General features: G+C 52.7%; 2 protein-coding genes across 3 annotated transcripts; both read right to left on the minus strand.

Moving 5' to 3' along the window:
• Positions 1–109: 109 nt before the first annotated feature.
• HMGCL (3-hydroxy-3-methylglutaryl-CoA lyase) lies at positions 110–6,680 on the minus strand. 2 transcript variants are annotated; one of them, XM_027706018.1, is made up of 9 exons: positions 6,450–6,562; positions 5,274–5,366; positions 4,513–4,620; positions 4,090–4,185; positions 3,339–3,487; positions 2,620–2,683; positions 2,098–2,286; positions 1,698–1,823; positions 110–985 (listed from the first exon to the last, which is right to left on the minus strand). In XM_027706018.1, the coding sequence occupies exons 1-9, from the start codon at positions 6,498–6,500 to the stop codon at positions 884–886; spliced, it is 978 nt and encodes a 325-aa protein (XP_027561819.1). In that variant the 5' UTR covers positions 6,501–6,562; the 3' UTR covers positions 110–883. The 2 variants fall into 2 exon arrangements, with proteins under 2 accessions (XP_027561819.1, XP_027561820.1); XM_027706019.1 differs by lacking the exon at positions 1,698–1,823 and having other exon boundaries at positions 878–985; positions 6,450–6,680.
• Positions 6,681–7,211: 531 nt separating this feature from the next.
• FUCA1 (alpha-L-fucosidase 1) lies at positions 7,212–12,090 on the minus strand. Its single transcript, XM_027706012.1, has 8 exons — positions 11,747–12,090; positions 10,777–10,911; positions 10,421–10,558; positions 9,727–9,832; positions 9,153–9,353; positions 8,753–8,943; positions 8,072–8,171; positions 7,212–7,469 (listed from the first exon to the last, which is right to left on the minus strand). Exons 1-8 carry the CDS (start codon positions 12,088–12,090, stop codon positions 7,326–7,328), a joined length of 1,359 nt encoding a protein of 452 aa, XP_027561813.1. The 3' UTR covers positions 7,212–7,325.
• Positions 12,091–12,525: the final 435 nt, after the last annotated feature.

A 12,525-nucleotide genomic window follows, 5' to 3' on the forward strand; every position in this document is an offset into this window, starting at 1 on the left:
GACAAAACACCCCCGAGGGACGGCGGCGCCCGGCGGCGGGAGGAGGGAACTGCGCCCTCCCAAAAATCCCCGTTTATTGCCCGATTCCACCCCATTTCAGCGCCGGTTATTGTGGAACGTTTATTTAATTGCTACAGTTCACTGAAGGGATGTGGAGAGACGGTGCCGTACGCAGAGAAAGGCACAGCCACGAACCCCACCCAAAAGAAGGACGAGGCTCCCACCTCACAAATAAACTAAAATAAATTATTTTAAATAGAAATTTTTTGGGGGAGGGTTTCCTCATGACCTATGAGGAGCAGGGGGTGTTTCACACTCTCTGCCACGGCCCCAGCTGATGTGGTGTTTTCACTTGGAACCGAAGCAGCAGCTTTAACTGGTTCAGTTTATTAGAAACGTGATTTGTTCAAAATGTTAAATAATGTTTGTTATCCTAGTGTTTAAAGGTATCTTACAACAGATACACTGTCCTTTGCCACAATCCCTGTAAGACTGTCCAAGGCTGCCCCAGGACATTCAGAGGCTTTTGACTCAGGCTTAACACTCGTAGTGAGAAGGGAAGGGCAAAGCCTGACCTGGAGAAGTGCTCCAACTGGAAAAACTGTGGGTTATCCTTGGCTGGTGGCCTAAGGCTCAAGGCAGGAGTCAGTGGATGCTGGTCTGACCAGAGCCCATCCACATCCTCCCTTCCCTAAGGCAAATGGTGACATCCTCAAGATCAAATCTAATATTCTCGTTTCCCTCATTTCTTCATAAATTCTGGTGGATTATGAGTTTCCTCTCAAGTGCTGAGCCAGGAAGGAGCACTGGAGATCAGAGAGGAATTCCAGGCAGTGCCAGATCCTCGCTTTCTTCTCGATCCAGGGAGAAACTCCCCTCAGTGTCACAGTCTGCAGGACGCCTGGGACACCTTGGAGTTGGTTCTTCGGTTGAGAGCGTTGCAGATGAAGGTGCCCGTGTCCATGAGCTTCTGCAGATCCACACCCTGCAGGGGGGAAGCACAGCACGGCCTTGGCACTGCTTCTGTTGGGTACAGCTGCCCAGTAACAACTGGGATCACTGGGAGAGACTACCAGGGAGTGAGGGAGCCTTTGGAGGGAACTTTAATGCCTCACTGACAGCAAGGGTCAGATCCCAGGGTGTGATGTGGGAGAGAATCCCAGAGTGGTCTGGGTTGGGAGGGACCTTAAAGCTCATCTCACTCCATCCCTGCCATGGGCAGGGACACCTTCCACTATCCCAGGCTGCTCCAACCTGGCCTTGGACACTTCCAGGGATGGGGCAGCCACAGCTTCTCTGGGAAACTGTGCCAGGGCCTCCCCACCCTCCCAGGGAAGGACTTCTCCCCAATATCCCATCTAATATCCAATATCCTTCTGTCAGTGTGAAGCCATTCCCTGTGTCCTGTCCCTCCAGGGACAGACTATTTACAAGACAGTCTCTCTCCACCTTTCCTGTGGGCTCCCTTCAGGAAGACCACAATTAGGTCACCACAAGACTGAACAATCCCAAGAGGAGGGAATGCTCCCAGCAGAGGGGGTGGGATTGGTGTGGAAGGACAAACACCCCCCCGCCAGACCCAGTGTGACTCTCCCCATCCCCACCAGGCTCAGGCTCCCTGGGCCGAACCCAGAGCCCTGCTGAGGCCTGAGCAGAGCCCTGGAGCAGGAGGGGGATGCAGGGGCTGCCCCACTCACCGTGTGGATGCCCAGCCCGTTCAGCATGTACACCAGGTCCTCCGTGGCCACGTTCCCCGACGCTCCCTGGGCGTAGGGGCAGCCCCCGAGGCCGGCGACGGACGCGTCCACCACGCTCACCCCCATCTGCAGAGGAACCCACAGCACAGCCAGGTATGACTGCTCTGCCAGCACAACCTCCTGCCCCTCAGAGCTTCCATTCACAAGCAAAAAAAATAAACAAACCCAAAGGAAGATGCTTTATTTGTGTGGACACCCCACCCCTGGAAGGGTCCGAGGCCAGGTTGGAGCAACCTGGGCTAGTGGGAGGTGTCCTCGCCCAGGGGGGACAAGATGGGATTTAAGGTCCCTGCCAACCCAAACCACCCCATGAGTCTGTGATCCAAAGGAAGGATCCTACCTGGAGGGCCACCAGGATGTTGGCCAGGGCCTGTCCATAGGTGTCGTGGCAGTGAACAGCCAGAGCCCCCACGGGCACCTCCTTCATCACCATGGTCAGCATCTCCTTCATGCTCCCGGGGGTCCCCACGCCGATGGTGTCCCCCAGGGAGATCTCGTAGCATCCCATGGAGTACATCTTCTTGGAGACCTGTCCAAAAGCCAGGATGTGCCCTGGGAAGTACATCACCCCCTTCCCCAGAGCTGCACACAGGGATCGATGTGGGATGCCCTGGAGCAGCCACGAGACTCTTCTGTGGGACCGAAACCCTCCAGGTGCCCAAACCTCCCTGAATTCCCCTGTGCACTTCAGCTGGACTCAGTCTTCCCTCCCTGTGGTGGCTGGAGCCTTTCCCAGCCTTCCCTTTCCCAGGCTTTGGCTAAATGGTTTGACACCCCCCCAACCCCCAGTGCCCAACTCATATCCCTAAAAATGAGCCAAAAACTTCCTCAGAAATTCTGGTTGTATTTGTGCTAAACTCACCTCTGCAACTTTAGCTGCAGAAATCTTCCCTTCGTAGGGGCATCCAAGGACACAGGAAACGTACCTGTGGTTAAGAAAAGCACACACTTTTTAGCTAGAAAAATGGCAAGGACATTCAGCTGGCCAAATCAGTCAGGACTTAGTGCATCTTGGGTGTCTTTATGATGGAAGAATTAGTTTCATGTTCCAAAAGTTCAGTGGCCAAATCTTACAGAATTAACTGCTCAACAATTACAGAATTAACTGCTCAACAATTACAGAATTAACTGCTCAACAATTCCTTCTTCCACGGACATGAAAAATCTGCCAAGACAAGAGCACGCAGCATTCCTGGGATTGTGATCTATGCACTTCCATGTGGAATGTCTGCCAAGAAACTGTTGTTATTCTGGATCTTTCTGAGGACAGAATAACCACACGGTGAGTGAATCCAACTGGAGGAGTGTGGACCGTCCTGAGCAGAACAGGCTTTGCACCAAGGCAGCAGCTGAAACCTTGAGTGTGGTCCAAACTAAAGCTCCTCCATGCCCTGAGCTCACAAAAATCCAGGCAGAGACGTCCCAAAAAATAGAAGTTGAAAAGAAATCCCACTCCTCAGTGCTGCGTGGGCTGGGCTCCAAAGGGATAAACTCCAGCAGCCACGTCTCCTGCTCAATGCCAAGGTGGCTGCAGGAATTCCTTACCCCTGGATGGGAATGCTGGCTGCAGGAATTCCTTACCCCCTGACAGGAATGTTGGCTGCCCTTGCTGCTGCCATCACCTCACTGAACCTCTCCAGGCTCTCCTCTATGGAACAGTTGATGTTCTTCTTCGTGAACAGCTCGGATGCTGCTCCAAAGATCGACACTTCCTTGGCCCCTGCAGCCACCTGCAAATAAACACCATAAATCACAGAACCATTAGAGCTGGAAAAGACCTCTGAGAGCAGCAAGTCCAACCCTCAGCCCAGCACTGCCAGTTTTTAAATCCAAGCTGGGTGCTTTTTCTTGCATGGGAAATGACAAGCTCAGCCATGACTCAATTCAAGTGATTTCAGGGGTTCAATTCAAGTAATTTCATGGTCAAGTGTTAACTCAAGTGTTTCAATGGCCTCTCTTGGTAGAGAAGTCTCAAACCAGCCCCATAAAACACTTCCCTTTACAGAAACTTTTCTGTTCCTAAATAAAACTGCCCTGATTATTTAGACTTTAAGGCTGGACCTGATGATCTTGGAGGTCTTCTCCAACCTCAATGACTCTATGATGTTCCATGATCTATAACTACAGTTCTCTCACCCTATAGAAGTTATTTCCCCAAATAACCCTGTTCTTCCCTAAGTTTGTTCCACAGCAGAACCACCACGACATATCCAAGTTTGCCTCCAAAAGTGCAAAGTTACAGGTGCTGGGAGCTGTCAGGAGAGCTGTGGGACACCAGAGGGGACTGAAAGCAAGACAAACACGTGGTTTTTGAGTTGCTGCCAGCCCTTACCGCTGCCTGGAATCCCTTCAGGTTGGGGGTCAGCACAGGGTAACTGATCCCAGGCACTTTATTGATGCCCTGCATGACCTCAGTGTGATCAGCCATCTGCAAAGAAACCAGCAGAGCTCTGTAACAGGGACAACATCCAACCTGTAAAACAACCCTTCAAATGTCTTTTTGTAATGGGAACAGAAATATTTAGGGCTGAGAGAAATGGGCCTCTGAGAGCAAACACTGCACACTGTGAGGGATCAGAGGTCAGTCACTCAGCCAGGCTGACGTGCACAACCAGCTGGCCCTCTGCCCTTCCCCAGGGTCCAAAGGGGAAGTCTGGAATATTGCAACTGGTTCTCGCCCAGTAATGAAGGGTTTGGAGCAAGCAGAGTCACTGGATCACTGTTGTAACACTGTAAATCCAGCTGGAACACCGACCTGAGGGACCCACTTGGGGGACACAAAGCTGGTGGCCTCTATGACCTGCAGCCCCGTCTCTGACAGCATGTTGATCAAATTGATCTTCACCGGGGTGGGCACAACGTTCTGAGAGGAAAAAGAAGAAGAAAAGAAAAGAAAAACGAGTTCAAGTCATTATTTCCACAGTAAACTTTTCATTGTAAAAAAAAAAAATTAAAAAAAACCCAAAAGATCGTTTTTCAACATAAAAAGGCGGCACTTAAAGAAAACAAAAGAAGAAGAAGAAGGAAAAGAAGGAGAAGAAGGAGAAGAAGAAGGAAAAGAAGGAAAAGAAGAAGGAAAAGAAGGAAAAGAAGAAGGAGAAGAAGAAGAGAAGGAGAAGGAGAAGGAGAAGGAGAAGGAGAAGGAGAAGGAGAAGGAGAAGGAGAAGGAGAAGGAGAAGGAGAAGGAGAAGGAGAAGGAGAAGGAAAAGGAGAAGGAGAAGAAGAAGGAGAAGGAGAAGGAGAAGGAGAAGGAGAAGGAGAAGGAAAAGAAGAAGAAAAAAAGAAGAAGAAAAAAAAAAAGAAGAAAACAAAGAAGAAGAAAAAAAAGAAGAAGGAAAAAAAGAAGAAGGAAAAGAAGAAGGAAAAGAAGAAGGAAAAGAAGAAGGAAAAGAAGAGGGAAAAGCCCTGCTGGTGGGCAGAGTGGCACATTTGGGGTATCTGATTCCAGAACCCCCCAGGGAGGGGTTGAGGGGCCGGGCAGGGCTGAGGTTGAGCTGCCAGGAGCCCCCCCTGTACCTTCTCATTCTGGAGCCCGTCGCGGGGTCCCACCTCCACCACCTTCACCCGCTTCGGGTACGTCCCCGTCCCTGCTGCTGCTGCCACACTCACCTGGCACAGAGGGCAGAGTCAGCAGGACCCCGGAGCCCCCCGCCCGCTCACCCCCACCCCGTGTCCCCCCTGGTCCCTCTTCCCCCCACAGTGAAAGAGGCTGTATCATGATGGCCCCAGGTATAACCTAAGAATCTTATAAAGAGAAAAAATTAGGAAAGTCAGCAACCTGTGCAGCTGCAGTTTGAATTATTTTGGGGACCATTACACTCCAGAGAGCTAGATCAATAGAAAACTGTTTAAGTGAAAGCACTCTAATCTTCAACCAAAGATGGATAATGAATCCTGTAACAATAAGATCTGAAAATACACTCTAGGAAGCTAAATCAATCAAAGGTTGTTTAAGTAAAAGTTTAAGTTGTCTTTAACTAAAGATTGATGTTGGTGTCTCGTAGCAATAAAATACAAAACTATTTCAAAGGTTGTTTAAGTAAAAGAAATCTAGTTATCTTTAACTAAAGATTAATGTTGATGCCTTGTAAGGATTAAATGACTGACTGTCAAGGAGGGGCTTGAGGTGTTAAAGTGTATAAAAGCTCACAAAATCCCTGTTTCAGTGGGGTGTTTATGCAGGAGCTATCCCGACACTACCCCGACGGCATGGCTCAAAAGCATCATGCTAAATTTGATTGCTTTGAATCGCCGGCCTCGATCTCCCCCATCCCGGTGCCCCTCGGTCCCTTGGACCCCTCAATCCCCCCTCCCGGTCCCTCGGACCCCTCAATCCCCCCCCGGGTGTCCCGGTCCCCCCTCACCGGCCCCGAGCGTTCCCCGGCCCCGATGCTCCCTCGGCCCGCTCCCCCCGGCCCCTCGGTCCCCCCGTTCCCCCTCACGGGCCGCAGCGATCCCGTCCAACGGGGGAGAAGCCGCCGCGCCGCCGCCATGTCCGCCCGCGATCACGTGACCGCGCCCGCCCCCGCACGTGACACGGGCGGTCACGTGGCCGCGCCGCCCACGTGGAGCCCGAATCGGAGCCGGGGCTCGGCCCCTCCGTGTCGTTCATCCCTCATCCCCCCCGTCCCCTCATCCCCTCCGTCCCCTCATCCCCTCCGTCCCCTCATCCCCTCCGTCCCCAGCCCCTACCTGTGCCCAGGCGCCGTCCCTGGGCGCTGCCGCCGTGTCGTACTGTGGCATGTTTCGCTCTGGCCCTGGTACTGCCCGGCCCCGCGCCCGCCGCGCACTTATAGGATGGGTTTATCCGCTGGCCCGGGCGCTGAGTAAACACGGCGCTGTTTGTTTTGGACGGGCCCCCGCGCTGCGACAGACGTTACCGGCGTGATGGGGTTGAGAGGCAAAGGGGCCGTGGCTCCCTTGTCCCTTTTCTGTGTCTAACGGCGTCATCACGGGGCCGGATGATGCTCCTGTGAGTGACTCCTGGCAGGCGCTCAGGATGTTTGTCCATTGAGAAACAGCCCAGGGGCTCCGTTCTGGCAGCTTTTGCTTGTGCTGGCTGGGACAGTATCAAAACAAAGCCTGTTTGCAGCGTTGTGGGTCCTGCACATCCACACGGGCTGCAGAAACACAGGCTCTGGTGAGGAGTTTCATCACTCAGAAAGTTCAGCCCTCTTTGGAGAAGTTCAACATCCACGCTGGAAATCTGCTCTCACTCTAACAGCAGAAGTTCAGCTCAGAACAGTGGCTTCTCTTCAATTCACTAAGAACAAAACCTCTTCTCCTTGTAGCTGTCCCCACAGGATATAAATAAAAGTTTGTGGATGGATTTGTATTAGATTATGGGTTTTGTGTAGATCTCTTCCAACAAGCTTCTGTTGCATTTATTTGTGACGAAAGCAGGTGATCACAACTGTTCCAATCAACACCAAAGGAATACGAGGCAGAAGGGAATAGAGGAGACCTTCTTTTAAGTGAAACATTATTTATTCAACAATAAATGAAAAATCCTCTTGGATTCAGTCAAAAAGACAGGCACTGGGAGATGCTGTGCCCATCCCACAGCTGTCACAACACACCCTCGAGCTTCACGGCCCAGCCAGACTGAGGGGGGAGAGGAGATGGGAGCATGTAGGGCAGGGTGATGAGCAGCCCTTTCCCTGGGGTTTCTTCCTGCCACTTCAGAGTCCCTGCATATCCCAGCATGGTCACCTGCAGAGGAGGGCAGGGGACAATCAGCTGGAGCTCACACAGGCCCCCTTTGCACACCCCAGAGCGTCTCCCACCCATCCCCACCCGCCATTCACAGGGCACAGGAGGTGACACTTGGGATGTTTTGAGGCCAAACGTTTGATGTTTGTTGGTTGTTTGTGGGTTTGTTTGTTACCGAGGCTTCGCCTCTGTTTGTTCAGAGCAAAGGGCACTGGAGCATTTGCGTCAGGGTGACACTTGCCATGAGCAGGTCAGTGCCCCTGAGCACGCTCTGAGGTGCAGGAACAGCCATCCCTGCCCTGGGTGAGGCTGGATATTTATTTACTTTCCCTCCCTGCATCAGCAGGACCGGAAGATTCCAGGGGAGAAGAATCTCCCTATTCCATGGCAGCCATGAGCCTGTCCTGGCAACTCCTGTCCAATATTCCATGTTCAGCGAACCAAGGAATAGCCCGGGATGCTGCAAGGATCTGGAGGGAGGCCAGAGCAGACAACTTTCCTGCTCTCCCCAGTTCCCAAATGAAGCCACATTGGCCCTCCCCAGCCTATAAACACCCAAAATATGCTCTCAGTGTGTGTTATCTGTTTTTCAGGTTCCTTACTTGTGTGGCTGGGCATGGAATGGGCGAGCAGAGCTTCAAAACGCTGTCCCGAGGCCAGAGCAGGAAGATGGCGTAGACAACCGGCCCCTTGGAGGTGTACCTGTGGGACAGGGAGTCCAGCAGGGTCAGGAGCCCCAGGGCAGCACCAGGCACGAGAACAGCAGCTCACCTGTCACCACACAGGGGTCACCTGCTTTCCCCTCATTCCAAACCCTGTCACTTTGGACCCACCATCAGCACTGGCTGATGAAACCCAAACAAAGTCCACGTGTGCAAATGTCATCTGTGAACGTGTCCTGGGCTCAGCCTCATCCCCATCACTGCTCTGCATTTCCACACTGAACACACTCGAGGAAACAAAAACAACTCCAGTTTGTAGAGATTTCTGGCCAGAACCACTACCTAAAGCAGTCCTGACATTTTTTTTAAAGGAAGGGTTGTTTTTTAAGAATTCAAGCAACATGGGTGAAGTCCTAATTTGTATTCTCTTCTTTCAAGCAAGATATTCCTTAGGTAACAGCCTGGGGCAGTAACTGAATGTTCCAACTGTAGGATATTACCTAAACACCATCTGCACCTGATGGCAACAGTTCAGAGTGTGCCAAATTTAAGAACAAATAAGAAATAAATGTCAGCTGTGGAAGTCCCAGGCCAGATGGTGCTGAGCAGCAGAATCCTTACCAGACTGTGTCTGTGCTGTTCTCCATCTGCACTCTCCAAGGCCGGGATTCATAAATTGCCTCCCCATTGATGTCCAGCCACCTCCCAAGGGCCAGGAGTCTTTCTTGGAAGATGGGAACAATCACCCCTTCTTTGGTAGGTCCCACGTTGAGAAGGTAGTTGCCTCCCAAGCTCACAGTCTGCACCAGCTCCTGTGGCAGATAAACCAAGGTTAGAAGCTGCATCATCTGCACCTCTGAGAACACAGAAACCTGAGGAGGGTTTTATCCTCATCAACTGCTCCTTAACTCCAGCCTGAGCGTATGGAACACACGACAACTCTTTTGCCAAGTAGGGGCATGAAGGAAACCTCTAGTTCTCAGTTTTTCCCCCATACCTGTTATGATTTCAGCTTCCTCACCTCAATGATACTTGCTTCATCCATGACCTCAGCGATGCTCATGTTGCTCCGGTAGCCCCAGGACAGCTTGTCAATGGAGGAGCACATCTCCCACTTGTGATCTGGCAGAGTGCCTGGCTTGTATTTGTCAGCACAGTTGTAGAACCCTCCGTGCCGGCACGAGCAGCCGCGACACCACCGGTCGTTAACGACGACGGTGTCCTGAGGGAACACACTCAGCTCAGGGCAGAGAACGTTTTGTCTTGGATTGTTCCACCTGCAATCATCCCCCCTAAGCCAGCAAAGGCGTCCAAGTGAGGAGGTAAACACCTAAAATTAAAATTCCCTGTGTGTTGAAAGAGAGAATCCTCCTGAGAAGGCTGAGTCCCTCTCTGAGAGAGCCCCTCTCTGTTCTCTTAGGCAGTGCTGCAAAGGACAGTGGAGCTCCTCACAGGAGCACTATGGAGCCTTCTTGGTTTTTGTGGAAGAATAAAACACATTAGGCATCTGCCAGGTGGGTTTTTGGTGTTAGCACACACCTCTCTGCTGCCAGACCTCCCACACCCACACAAGGAGGGACAGCAGACACCGGTACCTTGACGGGACTGTTGTTATAGAGCCAGGCAAGGAAAGAGGTGGAATTCCAGTATGAATCTGGAGCTTCCCAGTCTCCATCCGACCAAATCAAATCTGGTTTGTATCTAAGAGAGATAAATGTTATCTCAAAATGGCTCATTTTCTCCTGCCACACTGTGTTTCCTGTATCTGACATAATTTTACTTCCCCTTCCCACTGCCTGCGTCACCAGGAGGTTTTGCTTCGCTTTCTGCTTCACACAAAGCTCTAAGTGAGGTTGTTGCAGCAGCAAAGAACGATGTGTTGATCCACAGCTCAAGAGAGGATGCAGTTCTTCCAAGAAACCAGAATTTGGCATCTCAAAGGCAATTCTGAGGCACACTCTCGAGCTGGGACAACAGCCTTTCTGAGCAATATTGCCCAAGCCTGGTATTTTTGTCAGAAAGGGGAAGCAAGGCAAGGATGTAAATCCACAGTGAAATCACTCTTCTACTCTACAAATACCAGGCAGGTTGTCCCACTTCCAGCCACCCTGCACAAATGCAGGATTAAAGGGAATTGTCCCTACCTTATTCTACAGATTAGAATGTTCACAAGACAAATGTGAACCCATTTTCTAATGGTTAGTAATGAGATTTGCCTTGGCAAAAATTAACATTCTCTTCTCTGGAACTGGGAAGTGCTCACAGTTCTGAACTGGCTGTAGCTCTTACTTTAACACGAGATCATAAAGTTCTGGCATCATCTTCTTTATAACGAAGTTCTGGGTCTTAAAGCCATTTTTTTTGTCAGCAAGATAGAGTGGGTTAAACCACTCCATGAGGGAGTGATACAGCCCATAGCGTAGCTTCCTGAAGGACAGAAACAGAGGGAAGAGTTAGGCTCCAGTGGGGGTTAAGAACCACTGGCATTATTATTTCATTATTTGCAAGCACTAGGTTTTTCACACTAAACTCATCATTTTCTGCTGTTTGTCAGCACAGCCAGGAGGATTCACTGCAATATTATACAAAAAACCCACCCAAACAACTGATTCAGCTGACAGAACAGCAGTTTGGCAGTGCCATACCTCTCCCTGAGGGCTTCTCCCAGCTCTCCTACGAGGTCCCGGTGGGGCCCTACATCCACAGAATTCCAGTTCCATGACCTGGGCGACCCCCAGTTGGTGAAGCCTTCATGGTGCTTTGTGGTCAGGACCACGTACCTGAGGGGAAAAAAGGTTTTGATCAGGATGGCAAGGGGACAGCTGAGATGTTCCCCACTCACTAAAACAGCCAGGGACTGGATAACCACACTGCGAGGAGCCCTCTGCCACTACCCTTCAAATTTAGAAGCAACTACAAGAATAACAGAGGTTTTAAGTGGATTTTAATGCTGGAAAAGAATGAACAATCGAGACTTAGGAAGCAGAAAGACCAGTCATCTCCTCAGCACCCTGGGCATTGACCCATCCCCTCAGGGACCCCTGCAGCCTCTTGGGGACCCCAGGCACAGTGCCCCCATCCTCTCTGGGCCTCTGCAGGGACTCAGGGACCCCCAGACATGGGTCCCCTCTCTGCTCGGTCACCATGGACCTCCAACCCTCAGAGATTCCCGGAAATGGCTCCTCTATACCCCCAGGGATGCCCAGACCCTCCCATCCCATCAGGGACTCATGGTGATAGTACTTATTCCCTCAGGGACCCCCTCATCACCTCAGAGACCCCCAGACCCTCCCCATCCCCTCAGGGACCCCCTGTTCTCTCAGGGACTTAGAGATCCACCACTCATCCCCTCAGGGACCCCCTTTCCCCTCAGGGACCCTCAGACCCTCCCCAGCCCCTCAGGAACCCATGGCCAGGCACCCATTCCCTCAGGGACTCCTCCATCCCCTCAGGGACTCCTCCATCCCCTCAGGGACCCCCAGATCCAGCCCCTATCCCCTCAGGAACCCCTGGCCATGGCACCCATTCCCTCAGGGACCCCCTGTCCCCTCAGGGACCCCCCAGACCCTCCCCATCCCCTCAGGGACCCCACCCCAGCCAGCCCCAGCCGCCGACCTGGCCCCTGCCCGCCAGAAGAGCTCTGCCCACTGCCGGGGCTGGAAGTCGTAGGCCGTGAAATGGGGGGCGAACTCGGCGTAAGAGGTGCCGGGCGGGAACCGGGTCCGCATGAAGCGCTCGTAGGCGGCATTGCGCTCGCCCTGCCAGTGCCACCAGAACCACTCGGAGCCCCAGGCGGGCACCGAGAACACCCCCCAGTGCACGAACACGCCGACCTTGGCGCGGTCGAACCAGGCCGGCAGCGGGCGCGCGTCCAGGCTGCGCCAGTCCGGGCGGTACGGCGGGGCCGCCAGGCACGGCCCGAGCGCGGCCGCCACGCACAGCACCGCGCCCGCCGCCATGGCGGGGCCAGCCGCGCCGCCGGACCCGTGACGTCACGGCCGACGCCGCGGGGACCGGGGCAACGGCGGGACCGCGGGGCCGCGGGTTCGAGGCTGCGATCCGCGACATTCCCGCGGGGATCGCCGATCCAACCCTTAGCCCCGCGCAGGAACATCCCCGAGGGTCACGCCAAATGCTCCTTGGGCTCTGGCAGCTTTGGCGCTGCAACCACGTTCCCCTTGGTTAGCTCCGTGCCCCCTGCTCCTGTGTTGCCAGGCTGCCTGTAAGTTCCCACGTTCCCCCGGTTTTGCCAGTGTCACGGAGCACTTCTCTCGTTTATTCTAACTAGCTTATTCTAGTTTATTCTAACTGTGTTAAATGTGAGTGAACAGCCTTGTCAACTGGAGGTGTTTATGCACCAGGGAAGAGACAGAAATAAAACATGAGAAGTGGCT

Source organism: Neopelma chrysocephalum, unplaced genomic scaffold (genome assembly GCF_003984885.1).
Source record: "Neopelma chrysocephalum unplaced genomic scaffold, ASM398488v2 Primary Assembly neopelma1_361, whole genome shotgun sequence".
In the NCBI taxonomy this organism is placed as follows: domain Eukaryota; kingdom Metazoa; phylum Chordata; class Aves; order Passeriformes; family Pipridae; genus Neopelma; species Neopelma chrysocephalum.

Excerpts from the sequence above, each read along its gene's own strand:
- HMGCL (XM_027706018.1), bottom strand. The coding sequence starts at position 6,500 with ATGCCACAGTACGACACGGCGGCAGCGCCCAGGGACGGCGCCTGGGCA. Across the intron at positions 4,621-5,273 it reads ACGGGCTCCAGAATGAGAAG|AACGTTGTGCCCACCCCGGT; the intron begins GTACAGGGGGGG and ends TTTTCCTCTCAG. Across the intron at positions 4,186-4,512 it reads CCCCCAAGTGGGTCCCTCAG|ATGGCTGATCACACTGAGGT; the intron begins GTCGGTGTTCCA and ends GTTTCTTTGCAG.
- FUCA1 (XM_027706012.1), bottom strand. The coding sequence starts at position 12,090 with ATGGCGGCGGGCGCGGTGCTGTGCGTGGCGGCCGCGCTCGGGCCGTGC. Across the intron at positions 10,912-11,746 it reads TTCTGGCGGGCAGGGGCCAG|GTACGTGGTCCTGACCACAA; the intron begins GTCGGCGGCTGG and ends TTTTCCCCTCAG. Across the intron at positions 7,470-8,071 it reads TTCCATGCCCAGCCACACAA|GTGACCATGCTGGGATATGC; the intron begins GTAAGGAACCTG and ends CCTCCTCTGCAG.